The sequence below is a fragment of the Salminus brasiliensis genome, chromosome 10, assembly GCF_030463535.1.
Source record: "Salminus brasiliensis chromosome 10, fSalBra1.hap2, whole genome shotgun sequence".
Lineage (NCBI taxonomy): Eukaryota > Metazoa > Chordata > Actinopteri > Characiformes > Bryconidae > Salminus > Salminus brasiliensis.
The window spans coordinates 11,176,800-11,200,174 of record NC_132887.1 but is presented as its reverse complement, the minus strand read 5'-3'; the positions used below and the strand labels follow the sequence as shown (position 1 = coordinate 11,200,174).

Genomic DNA, 23,375 nt, shown 5'->3' with positions numbered 1-23,375 from the left:
TTGTAGCTGAGATTGCTTCCCCGAAGGATGGGTTGGTGTTGGTGTGAAGCAGAAAATCGATCGTGCCAAATCCTGAGGCATTGCGATGGGATGTTTTCTGTTTTTGGTAATCTTGTTTTGGTGCCAAGTCAGGCTTCAGATTCAGAAAGCATTGTTATAGTTCATGTAATTCATTCATGTAATTTAATCTGTTTAAAATCTTGTACTTATTATTTCATTCTCCTAATTATCATAGGACAATCAGTGTGAATTTGGATGGCTGCTCAAAAGTAGGCCGTCATTTTCAAACTACTTACCAAATGTTCAAAAGACACTACTGCTGGGTGAAGGGCACAGCTAAGAGGGTCACATCATTTATGATGAATCATTAGTTTGGCCCTCCTTGTAATCTCCTTGTATTATTTATATCTACCTTGTATTAATTCAGTGCTTTTTCACCCAATCCATAACGCTTGAAGTTCCATTTCAAAATTAAGATGAAAACTTACAACCACATCTTGGCTCAACTGCATTTAAAGTTGTATTTGATTTCAAGTTTGTTTGTTGTGACGCAAAACTTTTAAGACTTTTAAGATAATTTAATGTACAGAAATGAATGATGCTTTTGATTGTCATTTTTTTGTTCAAAAGTTTAAGAAATGCTAAAAGAACTAGTAGTAGGGATGTCCCAGTCCGGTGATCAGGACAGTGGATCAGGGTTGATCCTGATCCAGGCTTTTTTTTTCTTTAATTTTAAGCCTAATCCAGTTCTGACTTCTTGTTTTAACCATCTGGTGTCCTCAAGGCGCCGTTAACAGACATTATTCCCAGCCGGCAGCAGTAAGGACGTTCTCAGAAGGTAAATAAAGAGTACAACAGCACATTGAGAACCGGGAGGAGGTGAACGCTAAAATATGTTCTAGGAACCTAAATCCCAGCACATTCACTTATAAGCCAACTATTAACTATTCAACTATAAACCAGTTATTTCATATCAGTATTCGACAAACAACCGATATCAGTCCAGAGCACGTATAACTACATGCACACACCCGAAATGACTTGACTGCAGTGTTTGAAAGGAGCTGGGAGTGGATTGATCAGGGATGAGAGTCAGATTGGATGTAAGATATTAAACACACTATAAAACAAAAGAAATGCCATTTAAAGGAAATCAATCAGTCCTGAATGTCATTATAGAAATCAATAATAAAGGGCCTTTACTTATTAATCATGTATTAATTAGCAGCTCATCTTATCTAAACTGCGTGGCTGTATTATTTATACACGCACAAAGATGGGTGTCTGCTGATACTCAGCATTGAGACACTGGAATTTGATTGGGGAGGGAGGGGAGGGATTAGTCCTCATTGCTGAAGGTCCTATATGCAGGCCTTGTGACATTCTTTTTCACACTGTTGCTGATTTCTTTAAATTGTGCAAATAGCTCAATTCTAATGTTTGTGTTTTAATTAGCTCAATTGTAGAGTTTGTTTTCCAAGAAGTGGTGATTTGAAGATTGAAAAGATTGATTTTCTTTTTTTTTTTAAGATTTAAAGAAGGGCCTTATTTGTAATATCACACCTGCTACACAGGTTATCACCTGTGTGTGACGTAATTAAAACAAATAACATAACCAGTGCAGTTTGCTGAGTCAGTGAAGTACTACGTCATACATATAAGATAAACTTGTGTGTGTGTATATGACGTAGATACAGTTAGATATTTACTATGTAAACATCCAGCCTGCTGTGGTTTTGGTGTTACAAATAAATGCTGACACTTTAATATTACACTTATATAGAGCACTAAGGTTTTCATCATATCACACTGTATATTGCTATTTCCCATAAGCATATCAAGATATGCGTTGTTAGTCTTATCGCCCAGCAATGGATTACACTAGCCCTATGATGCTCCCATGAAACCGCCATGGCGGTGCAAAGTTCTCTTGTGATTAAATGACACATTAGGGCTGCATGATGTAGGAAAAAGGGACATTGCGATATTTTGCGGTGTGTGTGTGTATATAAATTGCAATATTAAAAAATACAGCAAATTTCACTAGATGTCAATGATCCAACATGTCATAATATTAATAATGTCCTCTGTGTATCCAAGATTGGATTCACAGAAAATAAATGATGCTGGGCAGATATAATGTGCCTCTGGTAGTCTTGCAAAATGAGAACAGTGGGGAATTTTCATTTTTAATCAAGGTCATAGTAGCATAATTTAATTAAATTACATGACCTTGCACATCCTGCCATGTGAGTTCTGCTCATGTGTACATTGTGATGGTGGTGCTAAAATGATCTGTTGTGTGGCTCTAATATAAATACTTCTTAGTCTTTTAATATGGATAGTTTCAGTAACTACTTGATATTTTAGTACTTCTGACTTGGTGCTTTCTGTCAGTCTATAGGGAACATGTTTGAGGAATCGGATGCCAGCTGGATATTCAGTCACCACTTCACTTATTTTCACATTACTTAACAGTAGTTAATCTAATTCAGGATTTGGCTTCAAGTAGAATTTTAAGATTGTAGGTAAGATTACTTAACGGATTATGTTTTCTTAATTGAACGCAGTCAGTTTCACTCCATCTTTAATGAGGGTTAATCTTACTAACACCTTACTGTAAATGCAAAAGGCTAACCTTCCCGTTAATCTCTGGGGTTAAAGCGCTAAGCAGTTTAGCAGTTTTGACTGTTGATGTTGGAATAAACATGAAGCAAACAAGTCAATGAGGTAATAGCTTGTCTGAGCCTCAGGTCGGAAATGTTGCTTGGTTCTGTGTTGTGTCACAGCCTAGCCTGACCTAGATCACAGACCCGTGCTTAATGATATATGATGAATAGGGGAGAATAGAGCACAGCCTGACGTGGAGTAAAATGGCAGAAGGAGCTTTTTATTCATCATGGCGAAGATTTGGCTTCTCAAATTCCATTTAACACTGAATCCTGATTATTATTATATTTTGTGTGATGTTAATTTACATCTATGCTATACATATAGCCTTCTTAGTAGCTGTAAGGTATTTTTTAGCCTCTATCCTGTTGCGGTCATGCAGAAACCCAGTACACCATGCCCAAACGTTTGTGTGCACCCCTTCTAATGAATGGTTTCAGCTACTTTTAAATTGCATCCATTGCTGACCCAGATGTGCAAATATGCACACACACACACAGCTTGTCTAGTCCCTGTGGAGAAGTATTGCCATTAGAATAGGACTCTCTGGAGCAGATAAACATGAACCTGTTGGTATGAATAACCCCCAGCATTGAGCTGTGGAGCAGTGGAACTGTGTTCTCTGGAGTGATGGTTGGGGCTCCATCCACTACTGTTGGGATGAGTTGGGGTGGTGGTCATCCAACCTGCTGTCCAAATACTCTGGTCGTGTCGCTGACCGCAAGCAAGTCCTCGCAGCAATCATCCAAAGTGTAGTAGAAAGCCTTCCCTGGGCAGTAGAGACAGTTACTCCAACAAAAGCAGGATACACTTAATGTAGTCTGTGATTCTGTGCTTTACACCTTCACTGGGAGCCTTCTTAATCCTCAATTTGAATAACCTCTCTTTCCACAAGGGAATGGTAAGTGGTCCTCTCTGGGACAACTCGATTGTAAGTTGGGGTTTTGTTGTAGTTCTTCACGACAGCTACATACGGTGCATTTGTCGCTGAATCTCTGCACTTAGTGCTGTTAAACGCTGCCCGTGTCCGCCTTTAACTCGGTAAGATGCTCTTTGATCAAATAAGCTGTTGATTAGCCTTGTCTTCTAAAATCACGTATACAAGCATTGGTGAAAGTTTGAGCTTGAAACACCTTTTATTTACTCTCAGGAAGATTTTGTTCAACGTGGTGTGGCTTTTTTTAAATTTTTTTTTTATATATTCTGCACTTTTTGTGCCGTAAAGGAAATAGGCCAGCGGAGCTTAACAGGCCTCCTTTGGTTTGGTGCAGGAAAGAAGGGTGACATTTTTCCCTTTCTGATGCTAATGAAAAGAGGAGCTTTTCCAGCTTTAGCTTGCAGAGCGTGTCTCTCCTGCAGCATGCTCCACTGCCTGGACATTGTGAGAGCACAAAAATCCAGGCCTGGTATCCAATAACGTGAAATTTCAGCAGAGAAGCGGCCATTGTGTGATGTGGAGTGGGAGGGGGGTTGGGGTTGACTTGGCAGGAACCCAAGGCTCAGGCCACATCCTACTGCTCTCCTCCTCCTCCTCCCCTTTTGTCAGCGCAGGAAACGGCTGTCCCTGGATCCCCCTGCCTCCTGCAGCAGGCCTGGGAAGGAGAGCGTCTCTCACAGTAAGACTGAAACGGTGCCTCACAGCTTGGTTGATATTTTATTTATTTATTTATTTTACTTATTTATTTCAGGTCATGTGTTTATTGCACATGATTGGAAAAACATGACTGGATGCTCTCAGAATGTACCATTTGGTCCCCTATCCATGCAGTCCACAATGCTGAGGAAAAATGAAGCTGTAAAAAAAAAAAACGTCTCGTCACTGATTTTGTGACGTCTCAAAACCAGCATATTTTCATATATCTGCCTGTTGGGCCTTAGCTTTAGCTCTGCCCTCTTTTGTGGAAGCTGTAAGGAGTGTTTCAGAGTGGACTGCTTTATGAAAGAGACATGAACAGTACAGGGTTGTCAGAACAGAGGTCATTCTCACAGGTCAGTCTTAAAGATACAGTAGCAAAAACAACACCCACACAACCATTCACATGTCTGCTCTTGTCGTTTGGTGAAGGGGAAACCAACAAAGCCCCTTTACCCAGAGAAATGGCTCGGTTATGAAGTTCTGATGAAGTGGACATGTCAGATGCTTGTGAGGAACTAACGTCTTAACTGAAAGTATTTTGTGTTACTGCTTCTTTGTGTTAGTGACAGATTTTGATCAGGTCTGGCCGGAGCCACAATATCCTCAACCCCCTCCACTTGTGCCGTAACCAGCAAGCTGATTGGCCTTTTTTGTCAAAGTGCGGGATTTTATGGCATGTTGAGAGTTACAAGAACTCCCATTCGCATTTCAGCCAGTGATCGTCTGTGTCCGTTTACAGAAGTCACTGTTCATCACGGATTGAACATCACGGTTCACAGAGGTGAAGAGACAGTTTTGCTCGTTACAGTTCCACCTAGTGTTGTGTAGTCCAGCGTAGTTAACACAGCTTGAGTTAAGCTTTAAAATGTAAACGTTGAACTGCTTTTTAGATTTCATATTTTTATCTAGGGCTGCCAAAAAAACAAGAAGCAACGGATCACAACTGACTACAGAACTGAAGATCATCTCTAATGTTATTAAATCTCAAAATAAACAAAATTCATACAAATGCAAACTTGTGCATTATGGGGTATAACAATAATAAGTTGATTCAAATTGATGATCAAATTAGTTGGCAATTTGGGACGCACATGAACTGCAGACTAGGAGCCGAAGTTTAACCATAACAGTGTGGAATACAGTTTTGCTGCCACTGTTCCCTCAATCTGGACCCTCAAGCTGCAGTGAAAATGGACACAGAGCAGCTCTGTCATGTGACTGAAGCATGTGGATGAAGCCCATATGCAGCGTCATGACTGTGTTGCGTGTGTGGAGAGCAGAGTTATATTAGTGTGAGGTGTAGGAGTGTCACATGGACACTGGCTGAGTGTACAAAGACGGAATCTTCAAGCAAGTTGACCTCAGAGACTGTGTAAATGAGGAGGCTGTCATTGACTGAAATGCGAATGGGAGTTCTCGTAACTCTCAACATGTTGTTTATGTTTATGGATAAAGTCCCGCTCTTTGACAAAAAAGGCCAATCAGCTTGCTGGTTACGCAGCAAGTGGAGGAGGGTTTAGGATATTGTGGCTCCGGCCAAACCTGATCAAAATCCGTCACTAACACAAACTAAGCAGTAACACAAAACTTTCAGGTAAGACGTTAGCTTAAGTGCTAACCTACCCGAGTTGTTCACAAGCACCCTATGCCCCCGCTTCACCAGAGCTTCATAACCGAGCCGTTTCTCTGGGTAAGAAGGCTCTGCTGTTGATTTCCCCTTCACCAAATGACAAGAGCAGACGTGTGAATGGTTGGGTGGGTGTTGTGTGTCTTTAATTTAGAGCTGTCAACCACAGACGCAGGTCCTCTGCTTTTTAAGGTGGGTTATATGGTCGTCATATGGTGCATTTTTGTTGTTCGTTTCACTTCTCATTTCCTTCCAATTATTGTGACCCTCTATCTGAGCATATTCTTCTACCCACTGTATGTTTATTGTCACTGTGGTTGTAATCTAGATCAGTGGATCCTCTGTCGCACCGGCCGTTCTACACAAAACAAACAAAGATGGCCGTCTCCATTGTTTAATGGAAAAAAAAGGTGTATAGTGTATGATACATGGTTGCCTGCGTCACTGTACAAAGCAGGCCGGTTTCTCAGTTTGGTCACTACCTCCCCACCCTGTCCTCCTACTAAATGCCAATGCAGTTCTCCAATTAGACATTCTAGATTTCTTGGTGCCCTGCCAAAGCTGTGCTTTCCTACTGATTAAGGCAGAAATCACACATTTCACACATTTCACATTAGCTGTAAGACATGCTCTACTTTGATTGACTTTGAACCATTTTCTAAACAAACATGCAAACATGTGCATTAATAAACTTCCTATGGGTTTTTTTTTTTTTTTGGTTGTTCATGATGCCCAGAGTGTCTTTCACTTTGCTCCCTGTGATTCCCTGAAACATGAGGTACTTTCTAGAAGATCATTTTTGCCACTTGTTTACTTGTTTACTTCTTGTCTCCTTTTTGTAATCCTGTTGTGTGTTAGAAGTTACAAGGTATTGAAACTGTATTGCCGAAAGATCCTTCGTTTTTGTGAACGGTTGTTGGGAGGGTGGAGATGAAGCTAGCTTGGTACAGAACCTTTTCATTGTGTTTAAAATCCTTAAGCTTTTAAAAGAGGTTCTTCTGATTTATGAGAAGCTTAAGACTAAAGGTGGTTCATCTGTGGCTTAACTCCAGAAAAAAACCTTTTTGGACATTTATTGTGTTTTTCCAAAATAGGAACACCATTCGCATTCCACATTGTTCGGTCTGATTGTGTGATGCGGGCTTGTATGCAGTTTTTTGATTGGACACCGGTTTCATCGTAGCAACTGATGTTGACACATTTGTGCAGAATTTGTTCCATAGGAATGAAAGGTTGGTTTAATGGAAAAGGTTTAGTCACCCTTTAAATGTAACGATGATCCAAATAACACCCAACCATTAACTATTAAACAACACCTTAGCAACCACTCAGCAGCAGCAGCAGCAGCAGCAGCATAGCATCTGCCTGGGAGACCATAGCAGCCTCTTTGTAATCGCACAGAAACACAATTGCTGCAGCATAGCACCCACCTAGCAACAGCATAGCACCCAGCTAGCAACATGTAGCCATGTAGCCTAGCAACTACCTGGAGGTGTGTGTTTTATCTTCATTAGACCCAGACTACATGCTTCCTACATGCAGCCCAAAGTTCTTGCTCCACACAAGTGCTCAGTGCTCTAAACACACCCTGTTATTCGCTGCTTATTTGAAGCTCTTCACTCTCACTTCTTACTTTTCTGAACTGCTTCTTGAGCACTGAGAGAGCTTTCAGCCATTGTTCTCAGTGTATGGTCCTGTTACTTTCAAAACCTGAGCTAGGAAATCTTTTTTTTCTTCCTTCATTTCTGTTCTTGTTCAGACTATGGGAACCTGGTGGCTCAGTCTGGAGCGTGCTTGGTCAGAGCGCTCTGTGCGAGCTCCAGCTCCATGTTTTTGTCTTCCGTTCTTTTGGGAAATGAAGTCAGTCATCCAGCAGAGTAATTTGGAATGGGGCTCTTAGCTGATCCACTTCCGACTGAGCTGTGCTCTCTCAGAGCTGGGGAACAGATCCCAGCCTTTTGTCATTGTGCTCATCGTTGTGTAGGTCTGATTTTGACTGCCCATGTGTTTGTGTGTGTCTGCGCCCACAGTGCTGGGGCGGTGCTTTCATGAGATGGGTTGGGGGGTGGTTGGGATTAGAGGCTGGTTCGAAAGGAAGTGCATCCCATTACGTTAAGTCAGTCTTTTTCACGTCTGCTCTTTATGTCCTGCGGAGCTTGACTTCTTTTCTTGGTGTGTTTTTAAAAGCCACTGCAGTTGTGCAGACTTGTTGTCAAATGTTTTTGAAGCACTGTGTAGGCTGCTTTAAGCCAGTCAGTGCAAGAATAGAGCTAAGAGTATGATGACTTGACCTAGGACTCCGATATCATTGCCTATCCCGATCATGACCAGCTGAAAACTGTTGGAAAACAGTTATCGGTATCATGATGTTTTTAGGTTTGACTAGGTATCAAAAACCTAAAGGTATCATAAACCCCTCTAGCTCACTCCTGGCATTAGGCATAGTGGCAGTGTTTTTGCTCCAGAGAGTCCTATTCTATTGGCAATACTTGTCTACTCCGTGCATATAAGCTGTGTGTGTGCGTTTGCACATCTTTGTCAGCAATGGATGCAACTTAAAGTAGCAAACATTTGGACACATAGTGTACATACATACAGTACTTATGTGACAATTACAATAAATATAGAACTAATAGAATTAATGTAATTAACATTTTATAGAAATTAGTCATTCTTATTATTTATTAGTAATTATAGGTTTGGTAAACGGTGCTTAATGACGTTAAATCAGGTCAGCTGCTGATGGAATTGAACACAACCACATGTTGGTTGGGGGCATCCGGGAGAAACCTGGAATCAAGCTTTCTAGCTTGTTCCAGATTTGATATTAGAATCGAGCTAGAAAGCTTAGCTTGATTAGGAACCAAGCTTTCTCGAACCAAGATCTCGGCCAGACGGTACTACTTGGCTACTTTATTCAAAATGAGAAATTCTTGTTATGTATATATTTATGTTTAACTTACGTTAAACCATGTGCTTAGGTGCCTAAAGTGTGTGTGTGTGTGTGTGTGTGTGTGTGTGTGTGTGTGTGTTACCAGTCTGCACTAAAGATGTCCTCTACTTCAGGAATATTTCAGTTAGAAAAAAGCTCTGTCTGAAGCTCACTGCGCTACAGAGAAGTGTAATGGAAGGCTGTTGTCTCTTAATACGTTACTAGGATCCATAAAAAGCTGCGTTCGTCAAACTGTGACCTTTGTCATTTCCGGACTAACGTCGGTATGTTATTATCTAATCGAAAGAATAGTAGACAGCTCTGTCTGCTCCTTACTTACCTGTAGTAGGTGAAGGTTTAGGCCACATCAAACAATGCTCCAGTGCTCTCTCTGTGGGTGATTTATTGACTGTTGAGATATCGGAATTGATTGGTCAAGTTTTATATTGCATTACCAACCCCTCCCCCCCCCACCAACCCACCATCTGTTTCAAAAATCGGTTAACAAGTTACATGATTTTTTTTTTTTTTTTTTTTTACGTGGTGAAATCTAGATTTATTGAAGTAATTTGACTGCTAAATCATTTACTCTGTTTTACTCATTATTGACAGTGTCTTCATGCAGCAATAATTACTCCAACCATACGTCTGGTACATACATCTTGTACATCTTGTTCATGTCATGTATCCCTCAGTAATGACCTGTTTGCGTGTCTTTTGCCTCCACAGTGACAGTTATGCGCGTGTGAGAGCAGTGGTCATGACTCGGGATGACTCCAGTGGCGGATGGCTGCCTCTGGGAGGTGGAGGCCTCAGCTGTGTGTCAGTCCACAAAGTCAGCCGGCCAGACACGGACAGCTCCAGCGGCGTGGATTTCCTCATCCAGGGGGAGCGTCTCAAAGACAAATCGGTAAGAGCGGCACATCCGCTTCCAGCCCTAAATCTGTGCCATTATGGACTCATACCCCGCTGTGACGCATATCCTCCTGAAAGGAGCTGTAGAATGAGATCATCACACCCCGCGCTCACAGGAAGTGGCTGGTTGGCGCTCGTCCACAGTGCAGGTAGCTCAAAATAGGAGCGCGCTGCATGATGCAGAGTGATGTCATCAGTAAAAGAGACAAGCTGCTGGGAAAAAGAGAATGTGGGAGTTCTGTCTGCTCAGACTAATGTAGAGCAGATTGGAGCGGTGGTTTTAGAAGTTCCTTTTTTATCTACTTTTTCTGGGGTGATGGTCACAAAACCACTGCCAGTAATGTTTTCACTAATGAAGGAATCTTTTGTGGCTCTTTTTTATTTTATTTTTTTCTCAGCCAAATTATGTGATATGGGCACATCACAACGTGCCGTCCCAGCTGTCTCCATGTTAGGACCCTTAAAATCATTAAACAAAATTGTTTGTTAAAAATGGAGTCATAGACGTCATTACTGGATTATAAGGGGGGGGGGGGTAATAATGCATTTAAAATGTAGTATATTCAACATTTTTTATATATATATATATATATATATATATATATATATATATATATATATATATACACACACACATATATATATATACACACACACACTACATTTTAAATGGATTATTTTTGTTTTATTTAATTGTTTTTTGTTTTTTTGTAAACAATGCTATGTTTTAATAAATGGGTAAATGGGTGCACATTTTATATTAAGCCCCCACAAAAGCTTGTTGGGTTTTTTTCCCACTAAAATCTCCCATACTGAAATTTCAAAGCAGCCAAATATTAAGCAGTCACAAAGAAAGTCTGCAAGTCTGTAAAATCCAACCTGTTTTAAGTCCTGTCCATTTCAGATCCTTTGTTTTTACCTTGCCCTGACGGAGCACCCTCTGATGTTTTCTAGGCACTAGTAAAGACCATTATTCACAGTCCATGCTGGCTAGGGAGCGTTCACAGAAGATAACCCAACAGTTTGCAGTATGGACACCTTTTACAGTTTACATAACATCTGTGATTCCAGTCCTTTAACCCCTCAACACACTCCAGTACAATACTCAGTAACTACAGGGACTTCTGTACAAACTGGTGGACTATTCTCTGAAATAAATGGTAATTTGAAAAAAGTCTCTACCAAACTTTACAAGTCAGTCCAGAATGTAACCTTATAGAAACTCTTGCTAAAAACAATTTTGGCTTCAGGGTTAATTAGCAGCATAAACTATAAAAATGGGTCTGTATTAATTACATCAAACACAAACATGTAATTGCATTAATGGACATCTCTACTGCTTAGCCAGTTATCAACTAAACTAGCAGCTAATGTATGTAAAAACACTTAGATTTACGAGCCTTCTGCACTACAGGGTGCTGCATTTTGGGTGTTGGCTTGTGAGGGGAAAACTCTCCCATCTGAACCACACTGAACAGAAAAGTGGAGAGCATATGTCTGTTTGCCTGTTGCTGTTTTAAAGGAAACACGTTGCTTTATTTAGACTGACCGAATTGCTGAAAAGCTGTCGGATGTTTTTAAAAAGAATCTTGTATGTTTGGCTGAAAGCTTAGACTCAATCAGGTTAGGTGTAGGGTTGGCAGTCCTAATCCTGGAGGCCCAGATTCCTGCATAGTTTTGCTTTTCCTACACAAGCATACCCAATTCAAATCACCTGGTAATTGCTAGGTTTGGTAGGTCCGTTAGAGCAGGGAATTGCCCACCTCTGCTTTAAACAATAGATGTCCTGACAGAGAGTATATATATCGTATATCATTTAATTACATTTTTCTACTGATAAATGGCATTTTTGCTGTTCCTAACCTGACTATTGCGCCCCAAGAGGTTGAAAATTCAGTTCTGCTGTGTTTTGTAACTCAATTGCTAATGAAATTAAGGGTATTTTATTTGTCATTATTTCTAAACCAGCCTCTGAATGGGCATTTTTACAAAGGGGTAAGAGGGTGGGAGATCCACTGATTAAGGGTACATATACACCAATCAGCTAGAACATTATCTGACCGGTGAAGTGAAAAACATCAATTCTCTTTATTTACAGTGGCATCTGTGAAGGGGTAGATATATTAGGCAGCATGTGAACAGTCGGTCCTTAAAGGTGATGTGTTAAAAGCAAAGGAAATGGTTAAGCATAAGAATCTAAGCCCACAAAGGCCAAATTGTGATGGCTAGACGGTGGTCAGAAAAAGGACATCCTGTGAAAACCCACAGGGTTAGGAGCACCTAAGGCTCATTGATGCGATCCATGGAGGCCCCACCTCACTTTCAGCACTTTAAGGATCTGCTGTAACGTCTTGGTGCGAGATACCACAGGGCGCCTACATAGATCCATGCCTCGAATGGTCAGATCTGTTGTGGTGCCAGAACAGGGGACCTACTCAAAATTAGCAGGTGGTGCTAATGTTATGGCCGATCATCTCTACCAGTATTCTTAGACTGAGGCCCAAAAATACTGATTTTGGGTGAAAAGTACGATACTGAGCCTCTGGGAACCAGTGCGGTCACCTTCGTCTGTGGTTATGCTTTCCTTAACTGTTGCGGGTTCTCAAATGTGAGAATTAATAAGAATGAACATCCCTGTAGCGTTCATACTCTGAAACATTAGGTTCAGTGTTGTTTAGCTAACCAGGCTGTTAAATCAGATCTATACTACAATAGAGCTTACAGAGAAGCTTAAAGGGGGGGGGTGGACTGGGCTTTAACACGGATCTGGCTTTTTACTGGGATGCATCGAAAGACAGAGGGAGAGAGAGATAGAGAAAGATGGTGGTGACTGTAATGTTGGAGGGGATCTGCCTACAAGTGTAACGATGCGGCACAGAGTGTACTGATGAGTCAGCACAGGCTGAATATAGCCCACCAATGTGCCTCTGCTCTCACTCTACTCAACCACCTTACAGACAAGCTTCAATTTGCCTCTGAATTACACTGCCATTCGCAGAGTAGAGGAGGAGGAGAGAGTAGTTCTTACAGGTTGTGATCCTATCTGTAACCAGGTCGAACCTTTATTAATTGGGACGGTTTGATTTCTGTTAGAGTGTGCAAATCACTGCAGTGCCTGCAGCGGTTCAGCTCTGTTCTTTAAGCAGATGAAGACTGTGGTGTGACGTTGAGGAAGGAGCAAGGCTCGTGTGTGTGCCATGCTGAGGGCAGGGTGGGCCTGCCTTCTGCTCAGATCTCCTGGAACACCTCCCCTCCCGACCCCTCCTGTTCTGTCGAGCAGGCTCACACCGTTAGCAGCCTGTCTCTGTCCCTCTCTCTCACACGCTCTCTCGCTCTCTCTATGTGGCACAGCTTCGGCAGTGGCTCCAGCACGAGGGCTCCACACGCTGGACTGGAATTCCATTCATATCTCTCCTTCCGCCGCTGTCTTCCTTTCATCACGTTCCGTCGTTCTTCCTTTCATGCTTTCCTGTCCGGCCCTTTCCTCCCGTTTGCCCCCTCCCCCATGTTTGTTTATCTCCATTTGCTTACCTTTCTCTCCTCTCAAACCTATCGTGCCTGGCCTGCTGGAATGTGCAGTTGAATGCCGGCCTCTCCTGTAACTGGGTTACTTCCACCACTGTTTGCATTCATCTGTCTCGCTGAGGCTCCACTCAGTCTCACCTTGGCAATCAGGCCCTAGTCCTGCTATGGCAGTAGGCATAGGCCTTAATGACTGCTGTCACTTTTGTCCACTAATTCGAATATGCTGTAAATCAGGAACGCCTGCCTGTGTGTCCATGAGTCTGTAGAAATAGGAGTATTTGCATTTAGGAACAGCTGTATCTTTTAAAATGTCTATTTTATCTTGCCTTTCTGTTTCTCATATAATCTCTCTTGCTCTCTTTCTCCTCTTGCTCTCACGCTCTCTCGCTCTCTCTCTCTCCCCCACTCACACTCAAACCCTAGAGACTAATGGGCGTCTCTCATTTCATTTAATCTGCTCAGAGGAAGGCCTGGAGCTCATTCAAAGGCCCTTATTATTAATACTCTTTTGAGCACTCACTCTCACTTCACCGTGACTGCATGTGCTCCGTCTTTGGCTCGGAGAACTTGCACCAGCTATGATTGTGGAAATTGTGTATTTCCTATTGGATTGTAATAATAAACTCATGATGTCCTAATGAATGTTTCCTGATCTGCTGTTGACGACGTCTTTGTACTACTCTAAATAAGCAGAACCCTTTTTTTCGTTTGTTTTCCATCAGGTTGTGCTGGAGTGCAACATAAAGAGGGACCTAGTCTACAACAAAGTCACCCCTATCTTCCACCACTGGAGGATTGACAACAAGAAGTTTGGACTGACTTTCCAGAGTCCAGCTGATGCTAGGGCTTTTGACCGGGGGATACGGCGGGCCATGGAGGACATTAAGCAAGGTTGGCGCTCTCTTACATTTTTTTCATCTTAAAAACGGTGTGTGCATATGTGTCATTGTCATGCACAAATCTCATATCTCCAAAATGTGGGACATTTTTATTTATTTATTGATTGATTTTTAAACTCAATTATCCACCCGAATCCACCTATCATATGTAATGTTCTCGACTGAGGGAAAGTTCAGACTGACGTGTGCAACTAGCCACCTTTTTTGCCTCAAAATCCTGCTTTTGTAGAACTAACTGTCTCTACGGGGCAGGGGAAGGCTTTCTACTAGATTTTGGAGCATTGCTGTGAGGATTTTCTTTCATTCAACAGCAAGAGCATTAGTGAGGTCAGGATGTTAGATGATCACCACCCCTTCTTATGCCCATCTCCAGAAGTATTGGATGGAGCACCATCCTTGTAAAGAACACTGCTCCACAGCTGGGAAGCCTTATACCCCTCATTAGGTATAGTGTCAAGAGCTTCAGGTTTATTTGCTTCAGACTCCTATTCTATTGGCAGTACATCTCCAAAGGCACTAGACAAGCTGTATGTGTGCATTTGCACATCTGTGTCAGCATTGATTGTACCTAGAAGGGCTTAGAAGGGTTGTCTGCAAACATATAGATAAAGTATGTTCTGTCCAGACTGTGGTGTTACTTAAAACATTGCACCAGTAACTACAAGATACAAGAATGTGTGTGTGTGGGGGGGGGTACAATTGACATACAAATGGCAACAGAGGTGATTTATAAGCATCTAAAATGAGTATTAATGCGTCATATCAAAACCTCTATTTAAAAAAAAAAAAAAAAAATTATATACTCTGTTATGAAAACACCAGCTGTCCTTTCACTATGTGAACTTTTCACAACAAATGCAGATAGGAATCGGGCTGATGTTGGCAGAAAATGCTGAATTGGATATGAAACCGGGGTGGGGGTGATTAATCTGATCTGATCTTGTAACAGAATCGTGCCTGAAACAGCACATACTCATTCTGTGGTGTCATAGTTAGCTGTGCGTGTCTTCTAAGAAGGTTGTAGGATGGTTGGAGTACTTTGAAAATAGCAGTCTACATTTAGAGGCTCATCTTAGTTAATGAAAAGACATTTTTTGAACCGTAGAACTTTTTCAAGTCAACCAACTCTTAAGAGTACAAGTGTAAGATCTTGTTGCTGAATCTACGTTAAAGTTAGACGCAGTTCCTTTGGCTGAGTTATTTCCATTTTGGAGTTATGAGGTTTGTTGTGACAGCAACAATCTGCTCAGATATAGCTATACGAAATCCCTGAAGCTCTTGGTCAGCCGTCACTGTTTCTGAACACATTACTTTGTGCATGTCTCTACATCTCACTGGCTGTGTGGTCCGTCTATCCAGGTAAAGAACAACAATCCAACATCTGAGTCAGTAGATCAAGCCTGTTTGTTTTGATCAAAATACTGAGGTGTCCAACTTCTGTGAAAGACCCTGTGAACAGTCTCCGTTAACTCCTTTCTAACTATGTGCAGGTGTGCTTTGCTCCAACAACATGGTACAGTCCAACTCCAGACCAAATGAGAACCTCAAAGACCAGAATACACATTTCTCTTTCAATTATCTTCACAACTTGACACATCTCTTGGAACCTGCCTAGAAATTAGTTCAGTGTAAGCAAGCCACGTCTGGGGAGTGAACAGAGCCTCTCCAGCAGAGAGAAGAACACGAATTAGACTGGGGGAGGATTTGTTTGACACCACAGCTTCTGGTAGTATTTCTTAGCAAAAGTCAGAGGTAGCAAGAGTGACTCCTCCAAACCACAACTGTGTTATGCAACTCTGTTCTAGGCTTTTTATCTTCTTGATTCTTTGGACCTGCGGTGAGCAGGGCCTCAAAGGGTGTGAAGTAGCTTGTGCTAATGTGCTAATAACCCCTGAGCTGTCTGTGCACTGATGTTACTAAACTATGTAAAGAGTTCATTCATAATTATCTTCCAATAATTTCTATGGTGACATTCAGAGTTTACATTTGACATTTATGTAAAAGCGTTTGGCAGACGCTCATAAGGCTCATCGATGCTCAGCCTTAAATACGGATACAGACTGAACCTTCTGTTCGCTGAAAGCCTACGGATACAGACTGAACCGAGCAGTACCACTATAAAACGGAGGGGGCAGTGTAGCGAATAGTTCATGCAAAAAAACGCGACCACTGCAATATTGACACGACCAAGAAGAAACACATGACAGAACTTTCTTATACTGTTCTTATACAATGCTATAATTACATCGCTGCCTATTTTGTTTTCCATTAAGTACATTACTTATAATGGGAAAGCGTAAGAATCTGAGCCACCTTGACAAGAGCCCAATTGTGATTTCTAGATGACTCCAAAACATCAGGCAGGTCTTGTGGGGTGTTCCTGGTATGCAGTGGTCAGTACTTACCAAAGGTCCTCCAAGACCGGGCAAGGTCATGGGCACCTAACGCTCATTGATATGGTCCATGAGGGCCCAAACTCGCAACTTACAAGGGATCTACTGTTAACGTCTTGGTTCAACAATAAGAGGTCTTGTGCAGTTCATGCCTCAAATGGTCAGATCTGTTATGGCGTCAAGTGGTGCTAATGTTATGGCTGATTAGTGTACATCTAACCTACAACTTTAGGAAAGGAAACACTTTAAACTGTCGCTTTAAATGCATCCTTGGCATCCATTGAGAAGTAGTCCCGTTGGATCAGCTGTAAGCTAATCTTTGCCGGTCCTTCGTGTACAGTCTCTTAATGTCTGTGAGCCTGGGTGGAATTTTCTGGAGGGTCTAGGGCAGAGCAGACTCAGCAGATGGGGTGGGCTGCTCTTGTGTATTTCAGGCACGGCCGTGTTGTGTAATGCCTCGCGCAGGTTCCTCTGTATTCCTGTTGCATCGCTCCACTGCTCGGACCGCAGTGTGTCAGCTATGCAGGGCTCTGTTGCCATGGCAACCAGGCACATGGCTCATCCAGCACTGTGGCCTGGCACTGGCGGAGTCGTGCTGTAGGAAGCTCGAAGCTGTTCCCATGCACACTGCTCTCGCTCTATCTCTCGCACTCTCTGTCTATCTCTCAATCCTTCCATCTTTCTCTCTTTCTCCTCTTTACCTTCCCTCTTGTGTGGAGCTGGCTACAGACCTTCTGTAATCTCTACGACATCAGTGACGATCACAGCTGTGGTTTCGAGTGATCTTATCAGAACTGGTTAAGTCGGAAGAGAAACATTAGTTCTAAGCTATCTGCCCTTTTCAATAAAAAAACAGGCGTCCCTGGTCTTCTCCTCTCACCTGGTTTTTATTTTTTCATGACACCAGTCTCATTTAACACACTGTAATTTTAGACCTCAGCGGCTAATGGTTGGTTTAGAGCTGCACAGCTAAACTATACAGTACGTCCTTTTGAGAATGTCCGCTAAGGTTTGGACTTTCCTGCAAAGATAAATGTTTGGTGCCGTGTTCCTCACAAGCACAGGAGTGGCCTGGACTTAGTACTGCTCACTGTGTCCAGCCACTCCAGCAGTGGCCTCTGATGTGGGCCTGAGTGCTGGACTCATTTATTCACCACTCCTCCTCTTCTCCTCTTCTCCTTGCAGGCTGTCCGGTGTACAGTGACTCAGACACTCCGGAAGATGGATTACAGGTGAGTGGAATGCAAGGTTAATGCTGGAAGGGTAGCAGAGAGGCTGGGACTGAGCAAACTGAGCTGGAGTTTGACACTGTGGTAAAATAAGCGGTTGCCTAACGCCCCTTAGTCATTTGGCATTCGTTTTGAGTGGTCGGTGTCTGAACCAATCAAAGGACTCTGCATCCTCCGTTAGCAAATGTCGTGTGAAATGAAAATCGGCACCTGGTATGGCAGAAGCATGTAGCAGTCAACAGATATCTGACTCAGTTTCGCAAATGTGTGGTGATGAAGTCTCTCTCTCCGTGTAGACTAGATCTCTGCTGCCTCAAACGCATTTGCCTTATGGACTAGATCTGTAAATGTGGCTGCATACTGTTTTGGAAACTCAGAAAATTGATTACCTTCTTTTATTTGGGTTGTAACTAGCAACTTAAAATCGATCTGCTATGTAACGGTATCCCAATCTACTGAAGCAGCCGGTGCAGCCTGTATTGTGTAAATGTTAGCGTGTTGGATGTGTTTCCGGGTACACACTCGACGACTGTCCAGCAGCACCGACATGCCGTCCTCCTCTGATCCACTCATCTGTTGATTGATTTGAAGTAAAATGAAAAAAGGCATTAAGGTCTGCAGGGTCCTTTGTAATTGTTTATTATACAGTTAGTTCTTACCCCCTGCGTCCCAAACCACACGCAAGTACACTAAACACTAGTACACTAGACGCTGTGGTGTGTGTAGCCATGGGATTGACAACCTTTAGCATCGCCTAATGTTTTGGCTTTTGCAAAATATGAACTGTCCGTTGACCATGATGACTGAAGGGCACCGTCTGCTGCTGCTGATTTATCAGTGGGGTGACTGATGGAATGGGACTTTTTTGTCTCTAGGATACTTTGTTGATAAACAAGTCGTTTATTGATGTCTAGCTTCTCTATCTTAAAATCTACTACTAATGAAGCTGTGGTGTGATTTGCAATAATACACAAGAGGTTCGTGCTATAACGTGAGATGGCACTGGTATACTGATTATCAGGAAGCAGCCCCATGTCTACAACTGCAGCACACCAGTGCCAATAACCCGCACAAATATGTAGCACTAACATTTTATGTATGTTTGCTTAATTTTTGGTTGCTTTCACTGCGAACAGAACAGTGTGAGATAGACTGTAGGAACGGGGCAAGGGAAATCTTGGAAAGGGGGAGATGCTAGGATGCTCCACTACTATTCCCACAATACCATGCAAATTTAAATTTGACTTGCTAATGGGTCTATAGCTTAAGGTTTCCAGGTGGAACTTGTGAAATTTGGCTCTGCATTCACCATCTTTTTAGTCCACTGGGGAAATGTTCGATCTATACAGGTAGACCATTGCGCCCCTAGCGTCTACGCAGCTTGGGATCATTGGCTCAGTTTAAAAGTACCATGTGTGACTGCTCAGTTTGGAGCTCCTAAACAGTTAAAGAGGTGGAAAGATCGTGTCTTACCTGTTAACAAACAGGTGTTTGTTTTTAACTTTAACTGCCTGCAAATTTAGTGGTTAAACTGTGAAAACTGAATGTTGGTTTTATTGGAGTTTTGCTCTGGAACGAGATTGACTGACTGTTCTGACCATTTTCAAAAGTAGTAGACCCCCCCCCTCCCTTTTGATGATCTAATGGGACTCATTTATTGCTTGTTTAGATAGGCAGCAAACATCAAACTTGTTCTCCTCCATGAAGAAGGTGATCATTTACTTAAATAAATGAACAGAGTGTACCAAATGTTAAACATTGGTCCCCGGCTCCAAAGCATTCCAAATAGACAGCGTTTTTTTCTGTAGGACAGATGTTTGTTAAAGGGGCCACTGCCATGACCAAGGTGGATGCTAACTAATTATGAGGTTTTTGCCCCCTCCCCTTTTGCTGCTGGGAATGCGCAATAATGTTTCTGATATTTAAGACAGGTGACCCGTTTATTGTCTCTTATTTATTTATTTATTTTTTTTTAATGCAAATTTTCCCAAAATGCCAGGGCAGGTTTGCCCCTTTTTTATTTATTTATCCCCCCCTCCCTCAATTCTCCTGAAATTTGACTCCATTCATAGAAGAAAGGGCTGCAAACCTGTGAATCCTGAGGAGATTACCTGGGATCAGTGATACATCAGGTCCAATGGCACTGCTGTTGCTAGGCGGCAGGAGAGTAGAGGAGGGATGCACCGAGGCACTGAGGATGTAGCCATGGTGATTCACCAGCAGAGCGCTGGGGTTATAGACCTAGGACACAGCACAACACTTAGTCACTCTCACTCCACAGCAGAACGGCTAGCTCACTGCCTCAGAAATGGCATGGAAACATTCAAAACAAGCCCGCTTTGGTGCTTCACACGTTTGCCAATGCACCAGCCGTGCGGCGATAAACCGTGACCGCAACAGGTGGCTTTTTTCGGTGGCGGCTTTCCGTCCGAAGTGATGCCCCCGCGGTGTCCCTGGAGAGAAGACATGGTTTCTATCTGTATTTATCTGAGTAGAACGTCCTATCTGGTTCTGGTGTCTCTTAACTTTTTGACCGTGAACTGAGCAACACGATCCTTCAGTTGACTTCAGACGTTGCCAAGGCGGATCTGGACTATGCGGTCGCTGTTTAAGGAGAAATAATTGCAAAACTGGGTCTGCTCTCTCGGAATAAAGAGAGCACAGATAAGATGAATTGCTCCCTTGTTTTGAATAGATGGAAATGCCTGAAGATTTGGCTGCTGGGAGTTGAGTATGCTTTCCTGGTGTGATTGCAGCCATATTACTTGGAGCCAAGAATTTGTTTGCCGTCTCTCCCCTCCCTCCCCTTAGCGAGGAAGTTGTGTACAGGCAAATCATCTTGTGGGGAGCAGTAATCCCAGAGGGTGGGGGTGCTGGAGTGGTGGTGGGGGGGGTACTTCTTGCTCTTTTGGTTATGGTGGGTTAACTTCAATTAGTTTGATCCTGAAATGAGCGAGTATATTAAAAGGTGTGTGTTTTATGTGTGTTTGCGCTTCAGTGCAACACCCTGAAAGTGTTGGAAGTTCTGAGAAAGTGGGCCTGTAAGGAAAGCAGATATTACGCCCAAGTTTGTATTTGATAAGCAGACCTGTGCACACATGCCATGCCGTGAATAGGGAGGCCTTTTGAGAGTGCAGGCCGTGTTTGCCTGAGAGGTTTTGGAACCAGAGAGAGGGAGAAAAAGAAAGCGAGAGAGAGAGAGAGAGAGAGGGTGAGTGAGCAAGCAAGCGAGTGAGCTTTCCTCCTGCTGGTATCCTGCCAGCCCTCAGTGCTTATCTCCCACAGACCTCTGTGGGCAGATCACAACCAGATTTGCCCCTGCATATGCTGGGGCTCAGGCCACTCTGCACTGAGGGCTTTAAAAGGAGCTCCAAGTCTGGTTCCCATTTCAACTGCCGAACTCTCCTCCCTTCCTCCCACCACACACACATGCACACATACACACACCTACATGCGTGCGCACACACACACAGCTGTCATCTGGCTTTTTAAGTTCTGGACTGCGTTTCTCCAGCTGGAGCTGGTTTATGACATTCCCCCAGCAGACCCATTGGCCGTGCTTTCTCTCCCTGCTTGCTTGCTCGCTTGCTCTCTCGCACACTCGCATACATGCATGCACGCACCATTTTCTCCTCTCCATCTTGCTCTTCACCCCCCCCCCCTTTTTCCTAAAGTTTTTATTTATTTTTTTTTTTTGCACTCTGGTTCATGCTGTCTGCATGTATGTATATGTGAGAGCATGTGCTTGTGTGTCAAAAGAAAGAAAGACACTGTGAAAAAAGGAGAGAGAGAGAGAGAGAGAGAGAGAGAGAGAGAGAGAGAGAGAGAGAGAGAGAAAAGAAGAAAAAGAGAGGGAGAGGGGGAGAAGGAAGAAAAAAAGAAGTCAAAGGAAGCATCTCTTAGCAACCACAGGACAGTAATTACTGTAGCAGCAGCTGGGAGCAAACCAGATTTCCGCTGTGCGTTAAAACACTGGCGTGGGCTACTTTACACACGGCACTGACTAACCAGTGCCAGCAGCCTCCTCCACATGCAGAGAGGAGAAAAACCTGGACGTGGGTGGTGGTGGGGGTGTGTGTATATATGTGTGTGTGTGTGTGTGTGTGTGTGTGTGTGTGTGAAAGAAAAGGAGCGGGGGGGAAGTATGCAGCATTCCCTTAGAGCGACATGCTCATGTGACTGCAGGGATGTGCATGCTGTAATTTAGATATCAATTTTCGAGCCTTGTGATATTTCCCCACTTCCTTGTGTTTTTTGGAAACTTCCTTCTTCTCTGTGTTGTGGTGGAGCTGGTCAGGCCTAACTACAGTGCTCTGCTGCCCAGACTCATGGCAGGCTCCCTCCCTGTTGCCCTCAGTTTTGCCTTTGCTGTGTTTACGTCTTCTTAGTAACATTTCTGTTAGTATCTTGAGTTTCTCAAGCTTTTGTGGGGTATTTTTTTGTTCTGTCCCCCCAAATCAATCTGAAAATAGATGGATGGACAGTACATCACACTTTTCTGTAAATCTGTTCACAAACGTTGGATTTTTTTGTAATTGAAAGATATTTTAAGGAGTAAAACCATCTTAATAAGATCACAAATCGTCTGTCGCTGCTGCAAAACTCTGAATCCCTTCATTTAGCACACTGGAAGCGCCTCAGTGTTTGGAAAAAAACTGTGAATCAGCACCAGTGGAAATGCGTCTGGGAACGCATGCAAGAACACATGCAAGGGCAGGAACTCGGTACTCCACAGACGATGTTTGAGTCATTCCCACATTTAAGCTGTTTCTGAATGCAGGGCTCCACCTAGTGGAAGCAAACTGCACAATGGCATTTGCATGTTTAGGCTAGTGAGGATGTTCAGTCCGATTCTCTCTCTGGCCGAAGTGTTTCATACCTGAGAGGCTCTAATCACTTCCTTTTCATTGTCAGGTTAACCAGGATCCCCCTTCCATCTGCACACCCATGAGGGAGCCCTTCTCCCCCCATGGCGGAGTGGTGTCCACGGAGCCGTTCCGTGGCTGTTACGTGCGTGCTCAGCCCTTCGATGAGTTCCCCAGCCCCAACCGCCGCTATCTGCCCCCCCAGGTCAGTTGATTCCTCACACGAATTTCCGGTAATCTTACCTCAGGTGAAGTCAATCATGCAAGGCCTGTTTGGTTGAAGATTGCTTATTTGGTTTTGCACTGGAGCTATGAGGCTGAAGTAATGGAAACTTGTACCCAACAGTTAGTTGACTTGCTAACTGCATGTGTTAATCACACACAGGGCTCAAACAGTGCGGTTACGTAATCACTGATACACTTGCTTGTGCTTTTTGATGTGCCGTTATCGACTAAAATGGTGAAAAGTATGAACACCAATTCAGGCTTAAAGGGGAGTTTCACGTTTCTCACAATTTTTGTAGAATTCAATGGTTGAAATTTAAGCAGTGTCTTTTCGGAGTGGTCTGATGTGAAATGGTGCAATGTATAAGAACTTGCTGAGTTTGATTTCTTTACAGCGATGGTGATGAAAACCAGGGTCTACAACACCAATATAGTAAATATTTTATTTGTTATCCAAAA

At 43.0% G+C, this 23,375-nt stretch overlaps 1 protein-coding gene across 1 annotated transcript in view; it reads left to right on the top strand.

Annotated features, from left to right (window-relative positions):
- The window catches only part of spred1 (sprouty related EVH1 domain containing 1), a 38,534-nt gene that overhangs the window by 10,380 nt on the left and 4,779 nt on the right, over nt 1-23,375 (top strand). Inside the window, exons 2-5 of the mRNA XM_072689209.1 lie at nt 9,595-9,775; nt 14,028-14,196; nt 17,783-17,829; nt 22,741-22,896. Coding sequence (XP_072545310.1) covers nt 9,595-9,775; nt 14,028-14,196; nt 17,783-17,829; nt 22,741-22,896 — 553 coding nt within the window. The remainder of the gene's footprint in view (nt 1-9,594; nt 9,776-14,027; nt 14,197-17,782; nt 17,830-22,740; nt 22,897-23,375) is intronic.